This window comes from Eschrichtius robustus, chromosome 11 (assembly GCF_028021215.1).
Source record: "Eschrichtius robustus isolate mEscRob2 chromosome 11, mEscRob2.pri, whole genome shotgun sequence".
In the NCBI taxonomy this organism is placed as follows: Eukaryota; Metazoa; Chordata; class Mammalia; order Artiodactyla; family Eschrichtiidae; genus Eschrichtius; species Eschrichtius robustus.
Genome location: NC_090834.1, coordinates 77,471,307 through 77,484,454, shown reverse-complemented (window position 1 = coordinate 77,484,454; position 13,148 = coordinate 77,471,307). Strand labels below are relative to the sequence as shown.

At 49.2% G+C, this 13,148-nt stretch overlaps 1 protein-coding gene across 1 annotated transcript in view; it reads right to left on the bottom strand.

Annotated features, from left to right (window-relative positions):
• The window catches only part of SLC6A5 (solute carrier family 6 member 5), a 53,890-nt gene extending 41,015 nt beyond the window's left edge, over positions 1 to 12,875 (bottom strand). Inside the window, exons 1-4 of the mRNA XM_068554895.1 lie at positions 12,360 to 12,875; positions 9,618 to 9,756; positions 6,918 to 7,049; positions 6,395 to 6,568 (exon numbers count right to left, since the gene is read on the bottom strand). Of these exons, the coding sequence (XP_068410996.1) occupies positions 6,395 to 6,568; positions 6,918 to 7,049; positions 9,618 to 9,756; positions 12,360 to 12,875 (961 nt within the window). The remainder of the gene's footprint in view (positions 1 to 6,394; positions 6,569 to 6,917; positions 7,050 to 9,617; positions 9,757 to 12,359) is intronic.
• Between the last annotated feature and the right edge of the window lie 273 nt (positions 12,876 to 13,148).

Genomic DNA, 13,148 nt, shown 5'->3' with positions numbered 1-13,148 from the left:
AAAAACCAAACAAACAAAACAACTAATACTAAACTTTCATTGGGTTATTTGTATGGAAATATGTTAATATAAATGTTTCAGACATTACATGAAATTTCTAAAAATCTTATATGTTCTGGTATAATGTTATAAGTCATAATCCTAGTTATTACTTTAAAATGTATATCTCAGAAATAACTAATTTTCTTGTCAACTGCATTATTATGAACTTTCATCAAATCTTTAACCATGGTCATTTTAAAGTCTTCTGTCATTTACAGACAGTTCTGGGTGTACTTTGATGCTTCTGTAAATATGTTCCTATAAAAGGGTTTCATCTTCAGGAAATTCATGGAAAAGACTCTGACAAGTACAGGTTTCTGGTAACTGACTGTACTGCTGAACTGAATGAATAAGCATTTTCAGAACTCTAATGAAAAACTGATGAACTCATAAAAGTGCTAACAAAAGATCAAGATGAAAAAAAAAATTAATTACATGGGACTGAGTGAACTGATGAGGATGAGTATAATTTTTGTGACTTTCTGTTTGAATTAAAAAAAAAAAAATCCCACAAGGACTCAGAGGCAAAGAATATACAAACCAATTTTCACTGCAAAGTAAAGGAGCTGTTACAGTGGAGGATTACTGGACTGAATGTCAATATTATGACATAGTATGAGTGTGTTTCATGTTTGGTAATTGCAATCATTGTTGCTTTTGTTGTGGTCATCCATGTACAATGCTTGGTGTCAGTCTATTTATCTCTTGTAAAAATAAAATACAGTGTGTGTGTGAAAAAAAAAAAAAACATTGGAAATAAGGCCAAATTGTCCTTAAGCACTGTGGACCAAAACAAAACAAAACAAAACAAAACCAAAAAAAAAAGCACATGCAGCCTAGATCTGGTGCATGGAATCCCAATTTATGCCCTCTGTGGAACAGCGAAGTGGGTAAAACCATGGGTTCAGGAGTTCCACTAGCCCTGAGAGCTTGGATGAGTTCCTTAATCTGTCCAAGCCTCCATTTTCTGATAATAGTGTATCTAGTTTGAAGGTTGTTCCAAGAACCAAATTAAGCGAGATAGATCATGAATGGAAAAATTTCATGCAATGCCTAGCACACAGCTGGATTCAGTAAAACTTTAGCCGTAATGCAATCGCCATTGTTATACCTTTGCATGGGGTGAGCATCTCTAATCCTCAGCATCATCTCTCAATCCCACTTGCCAGCCATAAATTATCTACTACCTCCCACACATTCCCCCAGAATATCTCAGAATACTGGATAAAATTGAAAAGAGTAATTAAAAGAATCCCTTCCCTCTGATTAGTCCTTTAGACCAGAATTTTTCTAAACAGCAGTACTACTGACACCTGGGACGAGAAAACTCTCTGTCCATGCCTTGCAGGGTATTAGTAACATCCCTGGCCTCTGCCCACTGGATACCAGGAACATACACCCCCCCCCCCCACCCCACCCCAGCCCAGTTGTGACAACCAAAAATGTCTATGAACACTGTCAAATGTCTCCTGCCAAAATCTCCCAGGTTTGAGAACCACCACTATTAGAGTCCTCAAAATGCCTTCTTACTCAAAATTATCTTCTTTAATCAAATAACAGAGACTTTCAGGGGGATTCTCACCTCATAATTACCAACTATTTACCGAGGAAGCATTTGTTTCCCCCAGCAGGGACCAGAATGAAGACAATTAAAGCACCATCCATAGCCCTTTTCTGTAAGTAAGCACAGAAGTTATTTCTCGTCCTCCTGCCCAAAAGTACGTCCCCTAAGACAGAAGAGATCGTTAACACACGGGCAAACGTCAAATCGCTTGCTTCCAAAACTGGCACTGAGAAGCACATGGGCAGCTTCCCTACAGAGCGTCTCTGGGCGTCTCTGGATCACCGCTCTCCGCTGCAGTGCAAGGTCACAGCGTCCCTGAGGCACTGCAGCAGGGCTCCCTGCAGCCTCAAGCCTCCTGCAACATCCCTTCCCACCACTGGGCGGCAGAGGCGTGCTTCCCAGCACACTGCGCCTTCAGGTCGGCCAGCAACGGAACGATGGGCCGTGTCATCGGCGAGCTCTGCGGCCCAGCAACCCTGAACAAAGAACAGCGATAAGCATCGTGCTGAATTGGAAGCTGTTCGAATGAGATTCTCTTTACGCGGGCAATTATGAATAAATGAAAGCACGTGAAAGACCAGGGAGAAAAGGAATCACTGAATTAAGGTTCTAATGAAAATTAAGCCATTCCAGAAACAGAAATGGTAGTTATGCGCTTCCCATTTTAAATGACCCAGCTAGCTCCTAATTTCAAAGAACAGTTGTTGGTCTTACTTGGCAGGGCATGGATTAGCCCTTCAACATTACAAATACCTGGAGGGTTGAATGCCCCTAAAGAAGACAGCCTCTCTCACAATCTACACCTGAGAAATGTGTGGCAAGCTCAGCCTCCGCGGTGGATGGAGCCAGGGCTTTTGCCCATGGCTGGAGCAGGTACAGGGTCCTGGCATCTGAATGATGAGGTGGGGCTCCCAGGCAGTATGTCCCTAGCAGAGCTGAGGGGCCATGGGATAAACCCCTCCCTGCTATGAGTGAAGGTCATAATGGCGTGGGAATCTACCCCCCTCTCCTGGGACCAGCGACCCACTATCACGGGGTAGGGTGAGCCTGGAAGGTCATTTGTGGAACACTGCCTTGGGGGAGGGAGTTTTTCCATTTCCTAAACAAGCCTCTCTCAGTATGGCCACTTGGGAGGCAGCCTGAGACATCATTGTCTGGACTCCAGTCTTGTCCAGCAGAGCAGTGGGGCTACAAAGCTACCCATGTCTCTGAAAGTCAGGCCATCAACCCCTTTTCCAAGACACCCCAGGACCCCAAAGGATCAATACTTACACAAAGGATACCTGGCCCCGGTCCAGTGCGGATAACCCAGGGAAGGACAGATGGAGGGGCTCCACTAAGAGAGGGGAAAGGATTGATACCTCCATCTTCAACAAACAAACAAAAACTTTTAAAGCACTGGCTAAGAATGAAATAAGATCTGCCCAGCCTGTCCATATGTTTCCAGGGAATAGAGTGAAAAATGTCCATTGTCTCTCTCTGCTCAGAGCTTGCATCGTTTTTATGGTTTATACCAGTCAACAAGGTGCTTAGCTGTATAATGTCTTCACTCTGCCTTTCATGTTCCCCGGGATATTGTGAGCCAGACAAAAAATTCCACAAAACCAGGGGGGGCCCTGCACCCACACGCCTGGCCCAGTCATCGTGCTCAGCTTGCTGTAAAAAAATACACACACACTATATATATGTGTGTATATATATATACGTACACATACATATACATGTATATTCTCCGACTATAAAATAAATACACATCCCTGATAGAAAATGTAGAAAAAAAAGAATGGCCCCAAGTTTACCAGTTAACATTTTGCGTATCACCTTCCTATATGTTTTCTAGTCAGCACATATTGTTAGTAAAAATGAAATTATACTATAAATTGGTATCCTGCTTTTACATTTAACATGATATGCTGACGATTTCCCTATGTTTAATGAATATTCACTTTTAAAGACTATAGAATACTTCATCCTACGGATGCACTATAATTTATTTGAACCACGGAATTATTGAATTTTTGTTACACGTCTACGTGTTTCCGGTGTTTTCCTAGATTGTAAATGTGACTGCAATGAACAATCTCGAATAGTCCTTACCTGTGTCTCTGATTTTCCTCTAACAATAGATCCCCAGAAGTGGAATTACTAAGTCAGACTACTGTTTAAACGAACTTTCTTTTAAACCCACAGAATCTCAGCTAAAAACATCAGTTAGGGAACAACTGGACAGATGTCACTCTGCCAGGACTGATAGAATAGAACCTTCAGGAACCCTGGATGAGCAGAGAATCAGGGGTCATGAGACCCAAATTCTTGTGCTGGCTCTACCTTGAGACTTGTGGCCTGATACTTCCACCCTCTAAGGCTTAGAATCTACTTTGTCACCTGTGAAATAGTGATCATGTCACCTGCCCCTTGGGACGTATACAGCTCTTATTAGGAATAGCAGAGACATCATTTATGAAGCTGCTTTGTAAGCTGCGGAGCATTTAACATGGTGGTTAGGACCATGGCCTTGGGAGGCAGGCAAACTTGGGGTCAAATCTAATCTAAGCTCTACCACAGAGCTAGCTTTATAAACTTGAGCTCCAGATTTTTCACGTGTAAAATGGAAATAATAATTAAACCATATGTTGGCTTGTTATCCATCTTAACATTGGTAATATGAGTTAAAGGGTTTAACATGGTGCTTGGTGTGTAGTAAGTAATGCTGGCTATTATTATTAAGGTGCTGCACAAATATTAGTGGCTATTGTTAGCAGAGGAGAACGTGTTTCTGAACTCCTATCCCTCCCGAGGAACAGCTGTGGGACCCATGTGATTCCCTGAGGGACGTGCCCAGGGAAGCTTCCTTGGAGGCTGGATCAAGGCAACATCTCTCCTTGGAAGAGGTACTCCCTTGGAAAGTAACTTCCGTCCCAGACACAATCTGGGAAGGACAGGCAGGGCACTGTTATGACCTTGAGGTTTTTCTCCATTCCAGCCCCACATCCTAGAAAATGCACTTTGCCAAAATGGCATTTTTGGGAATCCATTCCGGCAGCAGATTGTTGGTTGTGAATCTGAGAACAGCTACCTTAAGTGGGGTACCTGAGTGGGGTTTTCTCAGACAGCAGCTTTGCAGAGGTGACCCTGAGTTGATAGGGACTGCAGGGCAAAGGAAGTGGGCACTCCATTCCAAACATGGTTAAGGGCAGCTTAATTAAGGGGCGTGGGCAAACACCAACCTGGTGGTTCTTACCCTTGGGTGCAGCTGGGGAACTGTAAAAATAGATTCCTAGGCTCCATCCCCAGAGCGCCCAATTTAATTGGTCTGGGCTGGACCCTAAGTGATGTCTTGATTTGCTAGTTCCCCAGGTGATTCTACTGTGTAGCAGCTTGGGCTGAGAACCACTGCACTAAGTTAAGAATCCGTCCACATGGAGATTGTAAAGATGAGGGCACTGAGGCTCAGAGAGTCTAGAGGCACTTACTCTCGGTCATTCCACTAGTGGACCGCACACCTGGGAACCCCACAAATCCCCATCCTCCCATTCCTGAGCACCTCAGGTGCACTGGGTTTGAATTTGATGGGCGCATGTCTCCAGCTTTAGCTTTCCTGCAGTCTCATTCAAAGCTTCTCAAGGTGGAGGCTGGACATGTTGTGTGCATACATGCACATATGTGTAAAAATACTCCAGTGTGAGTTACTGCCTTTAGGAATGTGCATCTCTCTGGGGTGTGGGAGGGATGGATCATCTTTCTCTCTTACACACTCAAGGCGTTTAAGTAACTTCCTAGTTCTGCAGTGTGCAGGCTGTCAGGGCAAAAGTACTGGTTTGGGGGACCAACACTAAAAGACCACAGGATTCTGACTTCAGCCAGATCCAGCTTAAAGGGAATAACAGCTCCGCTGGGGAGAGAAGAAACTACTTGCCTATTGGTGTCCATTAAAATGATCAGCACCTTCAAAGGCAACTGATACTAGCACCTTCTATTTGTACGCTTTTCCAACTGCGATCATATCCTCCGTTTCTTTTCTCCTTATAGAGGTAAGTAGGATGAAGAATGTTGTTAGGATTTCTATTTTTCAAATGAGGAAAACTGAGATCCAGAGAGGAGAAGTTACCTGACACAAACACATGTACCATCAGGGGCAAAACGTCTTACAGACCAGAAGCCTTGCCAGCCACTCTGCCCTGCTCCTCCTCACCGTCACGCTCTTGCCCTTGACCCAACAAGCTGACAGCTCCCCCAAGTCCTCAAGTCCCAGTGGATTTCAGGCCCGAACCAGCCTTCCCCCAGGAACACGCCTTGCCTCCCCGGGCAGCCTTCCCCTCTTCTAGGTTAGGTCTTCTGCGTTATGCACCTTTCTATCACAGGTCCTCAGTTTAAGTGTCTCTTCTCATGTTTACCTCATGCACTAGGCAGCATTTTGTGAAGTGTGGACCCAGGATCACAAGCGTCACTCCCCTAGACGCTAGACCCCATTGCTTTACAAGTTGTACCGTGCATATGAGTCACCTGGGGACCTGACCCCAGCCAAATCTAGTTAACTCAGACTATTTGGTGGACTTGTAATTCTACATTTTAAACAAACACTCCAGCTATTCATGAGCAAACAAAAGTTTGATTACCCCTCCTCTAGGCCATGAGCTCCTTAAATATTAGAATTAAGTATATTTGATGTTGGTTTTAATCTCTGTGCCCCCAGCACCTAGCATAAAACCTGGCAAACATAATATGTTCTCAATTCGTCTTCATTGAATGAATGAATAGTTCACCTAGTGTAGGTATCTCCAAACTTACCTAATAAAAGTTTGGTTTTATCTTTGCATTCTGGCGTGTTCCAAGGGTTGTTGCAGGAGCCCCAGGGCAGCACAGACACAAAGGAGGCAAACAGGTAGAAAAGTGTGTAGCAAATAATCACATTGTAGTATATGGCTATTAGGACGGAGATGATCAGCATTGCGATGCCACAGCCTGTGGAAGCAAAAGTTCCAGGAATTCATTTCCTCCAAATCCTGTGGAATCCTTACAGTTGGGCACAGGGTGGGGACCTAGGTCTTGGCTCTCTCTTACAGATGGATACACTAATAGTGGGATAGACTCTTGTGTCTACCAGGGACATTGAGGCATTCTGCCAGGAACGGAACAATGCCAGAGGTGATCTTGGGCCATTCTCCAGAGGGCCCCAGTGGTGAAACTGATCAAACAGAGAAGGAAGGAGTGGGTTCTCCTGATCACAGAAGCCGGTCTCCCTCCCCGGGGCCACGTGGTGCCATAGAGGGCAGGGGAGGGCTGAGGGAGCTGGAAGGCAGGGGAGACTCACCTTGTAGGGCTGGGATGGCCTTCCACACAGACACCGGCCCCTGGCTGGCGAACTGGCCCAGAGACACCTCTAGGAAGAAGATGGGCAACCCTGCCAGAGCCAGCATCATCAGGTAAGGGATGAGGAAAGCACCTTGGAAAGAGAGAGTGAGAGGTGAGAGCCCAGGGGGGCCCAGGCCAGCTGGCTCCACCTTCCCCCTCAGGGAGGAAGCTCCCTTGCCTTCTCTAGGAAGCTTTCGATATTCCAGCTCAACCACAGGTACCCAGGACATTTAAGAGCCCTCCTCTAAAAAGTACAAGGGTACCCTGCAAACACATTCTTTTTTTCAGTTCCCCACTGGATGGGTCACTAGGGGTTGCGTACTGGGTGAGTTTTATTTTCTCTTCTTTTCTCTTTCTTATTTTAGTACCTCAACGTCCCCAAATTAAGCTCTTCTAATGTTCAACAAATCCACACCTTTGATTCACTACTGGAGTCAGATTTGGTGAAATCTCATTGGCACCTCAGCCCTCCAAAACCTTAAAATCTTCTAAGCTAGGACTCCAGGAGCCCTCAACTTGCTACCTGCATACCTTCTGCCAACCAGGGTTGGACCTGCTCTGCCAGACGGGTGGCAGGGACATCCCTTTCCCCACTGCCTCAGCCATCACACACGTCTCAACTTCCTTCTCCACATTAGAAGTCCCTTCCATCCTTCAAGGTCAACTCAAATGCTTCCTCCTTCAGGAAGCCTCCTTTCTCGTCCCCCCACAGTACCTCTCCCCAGGCGCTAAGCACTTGACACTATTTATGTGGGTGTCTTATCTAGACCGAGGGCCCCTGGTGTTGATCCTTCATGTCTATTCCCCAGAACGCCCAGTCTAGGGCACCAGTAGCTGGCAGGTCTCCGCAGACTTCCTGAGGGTTCTCTGGGGTTCTTTATCCTCAAGGATTCTTTGAGGTTGTTTGGTAGAGGCTTGGGGAATAGCCATGACCTTTGGACAAGGGAGTTCTGTCGCAGAGTCAGAACCAATTCAGGACTCGAGATGCCAGAGCCCAGAACACTGGGCTCCACTGAAGGAAAGCTGATCTTTCTCTAGTCTCTTCCTCCTGCTGGAAAGGCCTTTCCTGCCAGGGCAAAACCAGGGCTCTTGCTTTAAACCAGGGCTCTTGCTTTATCCTCTCCTGAATGGGTTTTCAAGAAAGATGTAGATTGCGTAATCTTTCTCTTTTGCTCCTGGGAGGGAGGAAGCGAGCTCTCCACCCGCGCGAAGGGGCCCAGAGCCGCAGTGCGGAAGAGGTTGCCTTCCCTCCCAGCGTCCCACTCCCTGCGCAGCGCAACACTTCGCAGATTGCAGATCGCAGATCCCGGGCTGAGCAAAGCACGGACCCTTTTGACTTGCCCAGCAGAGAGAGCAGCAGGGCTGCAAAGCTGCCGCGCTCCCTGGACTGGAATTCCCTTCCCACCCTCATCCTGAGTGTCGCCCCCTTTCCTGGTACTGTAAAGCTTAACGCAGCACCCTGGTCCGGGGACTCCCTGCAGAGAACCAAGGGGTAACATGGCTGGGGCGCCCGTATGTGTGTTTCCGGGGCACCCCTGATTGCGAACGCTCTGCGCTCCTCATAAATACTTGTCAACGTGTCCTAATTTGGAATTAGGGGGAGGGGTATTAACATATTTTTCCGTTTTCATCATCACGTGGCGCTGCATCTGTCCCTTGTCCTTGTGCCTGGAGCGCACCGAGAGACCAAAATCAAAAAACAAAACCAACCAACCAAACAAACACACAAAACTTAAGCTGCCTAACCCGATGGGATGAGGGGCACAGCTCTGGTCTCCTTGGTCCAGTTGAGAAGCTGTGAAAGGGAATCCTAGGTGCAAATTCCTATTCCTAGAGGGGGCTTGACTTGTCAGTTTAGCCCCGCCTTGCAAAGGGGACCGTGAACGTGCCAGGTCCCTCCTCAGTGGGTACAGGAGAGGATCCTAGAGGCCTGGCAGCTGGTGCATGCCTCACTGGCGTCCTCCCCACTTTAGAAACGGTTTTCCTTCCACCCAGTGAGGACAAATGAAACGGAAACCGTTTGTGCAAAACGATTTTTGCTAAAGTCAGAGTATGCCCTGCTTGTGCCCATGAGGATGTGTGTGTGGGGGTGCTTCTAATAGATTTTCAACAGCACAACCCCCAGCCCCTCTGTTCTCCCCACTCCTGGTTCACCTGCATCCTGCGTTCTGCACGACCCAAGCGCCCATTCCCAAAGTCCCCTATGTAGGCTCGGATTTCCAGGTTATGATCTTAAAACCTCCTTAATTCAGTGTCCAGGACCGCACAGCTCCTGGCTCTAAAGTTGTTTAGGTGCGGGGAGTGTGTCGGATACCGAAATACTTGTGGGCTAAATTAGGATTTGAACTTCCCTGCATCAATGCTCAGTTGAATCGGGGCCCAGCCCCCCAAGCTGGACCAGCGAGGAAGCGTGGGGACCCATCTCGTCTCTGAGCTCCATCTCCAGATAAAAGCCTCCTGGATCTAGTGCCAACCACTTTCAATAGCTCCTGCCCTCCGGCTTCACACGGATGCCCACAGGGGACGAACTGGAGTGTGAGGAGGCTTCTCTGAGCCTCTCCTCTCAGCTTCGGTCCCCGTCCCGGGGCTCTGCGTCACCCCCCAACCCACAAGTGCCCACCCCGCCCCGCCGCAGGCGGAAAGAGCGGAAAAGCCATACCTCCCCCGTTCTGGAAGGCCAGGTAGGGAAACCTCCAGACATTGCCCAGCCCTACTGCATACCCCACCATGGACAGGATGAAGTCCAGTTTGCTGGACCAGTTCCCTCGGGCCTTATTCTCATCCCCTTGCTCGTCCTCCTGGGGGCGGAAAAGCACATGGTCGGATACGAGCCCCGGAGAAGGTCCGCAAGCAGGCCCCATTCCGCCCCTCCCCCACTGCTGAGGATCCTTCCCAGCAAGCAGGACCCCACTTTTCAACCGAGGATGCATCGGCAAGCAGGACCCCAATTCTGAAGAGAGGATGCATCTACAAGCAGGGCCCTGACCCTTCAATCCTGCAGAGAGTCGTTCAGCAGGAGGCTCCCAATTCTGATCTGAAGAGCCATCTTAAATAGACTCCTGAACCCCTCTTTCCCAAATCCTGCAGTCAAATCACACCAGCAAGCAGCTTTCCCCAAACCTTGAACTGTAGGTTGATTGCAAGCAGGTCGCTCCATCCCCAACCCATGACCAAGAGTTCATTTGACAAGCAGGCCCCCAATATCATGCCTAGAGTCCCCAGCAAGCAGGTCCCTAACCAACCCCTCCCCCCAAAATTCCTCACACCCCTTACTCAGCCCTTTCTTTTTTTGGACCCCATGCTAAGGCCAGAAGGAGAGCTGCAATGCCTGAAGCCAGCCAGAGCCCCTGCCTCACTTTCTCTAAAGCCTACGGGCAGGACCTGCCTGGTCAGCTCATTGAAGGGGGCACCTTTCAGCAGTGGGGCAAGGGAGGTGGGAAGGAGAGAGACACCGGGGGAGGGTGAAACAACAGGGAGAATGGAGAAACAGACATGCAAAGAGACAGGACATTGAAAACCTTGAGTTCTGGTCTAAACTTTATCCTCCCAGCTGGATAACCCCAGGCAAGCCACTGGCCCTTGCTGAGCTTCTGTGTCCCCATCTGTAAACTGAGGGGCTCAGAATCACTGTCCCCTGAGGCACCCCCCAGCTCCCACAGTCTGTGGATCTTTGGAGCTCACCTCTCCAAGCTCACACTAAGATGCTTTCTTGGGGCAGTCCCTGGTTCTGGAATGCCTCACTGGAAAGCAGAAAAAACTGTAGGTGAAGGCACCTCAAATAAACTCGGGAAATGTTCAGGACGCCTGGACACCACACAAAGCTGCCAGGGACCCGAGCCACTGCACAGCTTCCACATCCTCAGTCACCCTCCACCTCATTCTAGCAACCTGGCACGTCCACACTGTTCCACAGGCCATGGAGGGTAAAGCAGCAGCTGCCAAAATGGGAAGGAAGTCTTGGGGAGAGAGGAAGAGGGCCGAGGTGGGCGTCAGAAAGGCGAGAATCAGAAAGATGGGCAGAGCTGAAAATAGGCAAAGGCAGGGCTTGATCTATACTGAACACCTTTAATATCCCCACTACATTCCTCCCACACACATACCACCTCCAGCCACCGCCCCCCCACTTCAATTCTTCCGGGGCTACGAAGGGTGGGGATTCCAGCTCCTTTTGCCGCAGTGCGGAGGTTAAGCAAGGCACACGGAACAAATTTTCTGCCTCTACCTGAGGTCACACTCTTGGGCACATGCTGTCACTGGCTGTTAATGCACACAGTCAAACGCTCCAGAGGCGGACCCCAAAAGCAAGGGCAAGCGGGAAAGCCTAAGTTTATGTCCATTTCTAATTATTGTAACAGCTGAGCTCTTGCTGCGTGGGCGTGTGTGTGTGTGTTTGTGTGTGTGTGTGTACAAACACTAGAGTAACTAAGAAGGGCTATACACACCCTAGATCTCACACAGGCAGATGTTCTGGTTCAAGAGCCCACCACTGGCTACACACGCTTAGCCCTTGAGCCCAGGGGAGGAGAGGAGATAGCGTAGAGGCAGGCAATGGGAAAGGAAGAGCTAAAGTATGTGAAAGGGGATGGAGGAAAGAAATCAGGGAAGGAGGAAGAGAAACTGGAGGGAGATGGAAGAAGACAAAAGTCCATATGGGAGGGGGGCCACCAGGAATAGCTGCCTCATCCCTAACTCAGGACTGGGATTTGCTTTGTGGGCTTTTCATGCCTCTGGTTGAGCGTAAAGGATCAAATGCACAGGTGAATCCAGGTTTTTGGGGCCTGAGGCTCATACAATTGAGAGAGGTACTCTAAGAAAAAATATATATATACAAAATTAGGTACCAGGTTTTGGAAAATATAGGCTCTGAGGCTTGAACTTCAGTACTGGCCTCATGTAAGCCACCTCTCATCAAATGAGTTCTCATGTGATAAATGTAATTCGCAGTGCAAAGCCTACAGGACTTAAATTATTATTCCCCCAGGTTTTTCTCTGTATTTTCTTCTCCTTTTTTAAATTAAGAATTGTTTTGGAAAAAAAAAAAAAGACCCAGTCATTAGCAAGAGGGGGAGTCCTGTCTGCAGAAAGGGGTAAGAATCTAAATGCCTCAACTGCTTAATGAGTCTGCACCTGGATTTCCGCTACCCCTGAGGCTGGGAAGGGGCAGGTAGCGGCAGGTCCTGAGGTCGCAATTCCTCTGGCAGCTTCGCTGCAGCCCTCGCGCCCTGAACTAGTGACCCCAGCGCAGTGCGAGTTTCCGAAGCCCCAAAGCTGCCTCCCGCATCCATCACCTGGCACTGCCAACCGGTCTCCCCATCAGCACACGTGCACCCGCTTCGGCCAGGCTCGCCTCTCGCGCGGCTGGGGAGCAGGAGGCGGCGTGGCTCGAGCGCGACCTGCTTACCTGGACGGCAGACGTGGCCACGCTGCCCGGGAGCACGGACGTGATTCCATCCGTGCCCAGCACCACGGTGCTCTGGCTCATATTCGCCCAGCCTACGGCCGGGGTATTGTTCCGCTCCAGGGTGCCCTTGCCCACGCTCACGTTCGCATCCCCCTCCGGGCCGCGCAGGGCTGGAATCTTACAATGCAGCGCGTTGCCGGGCCCGGCGCCCCCTGAAGGAGGGGCGGCCTGCGCGCCGTGCGCCTCGCTCAAGTCCCGCAGAGCCGCCGAGGCCGCCGGCGCCCGCGGGCTACCGAGTTTGCAAGCCCCTACTCCCGGCCGCTCGGCCTCGCAGGCTCGCGCGTCGGGGAAATGGAAAGTTTGGGCGCCGGTGGAAGAGGACCTTGGCACACGCGGCGGCGGCGCGGCGGTCGCCGCGGGAAGCCCCTGCTCCGGGCTTGTCCTGGGTGCGCACGAGCCATCGTGGAGGCCCAGCGTCACCGCCGCCTCCAGGCTGTTGGCTGGTTGTTTATTCATTTCCTTGGGAGCACCGCAATCCTGCAAACATAATGCGAAGTTCGTGCAAAAAAAAAAAAGTCACGGCAGCTTAAAAAATACCTGTATCTACATATGGAGACGTTCACAACTCAGGTCCCGACATAATATCTAGGGAACAAATTGGAATCTGGATTTTTTTTTTCCTTCTCCAAGAAAAACTGTAATCATTATTTCTCAGTCTGTCCGTCTTGTGGATAACTGGATGACATAAAGAAACTAATATTCTCCTCCCTGATAGAAGGTGAGCTAAGA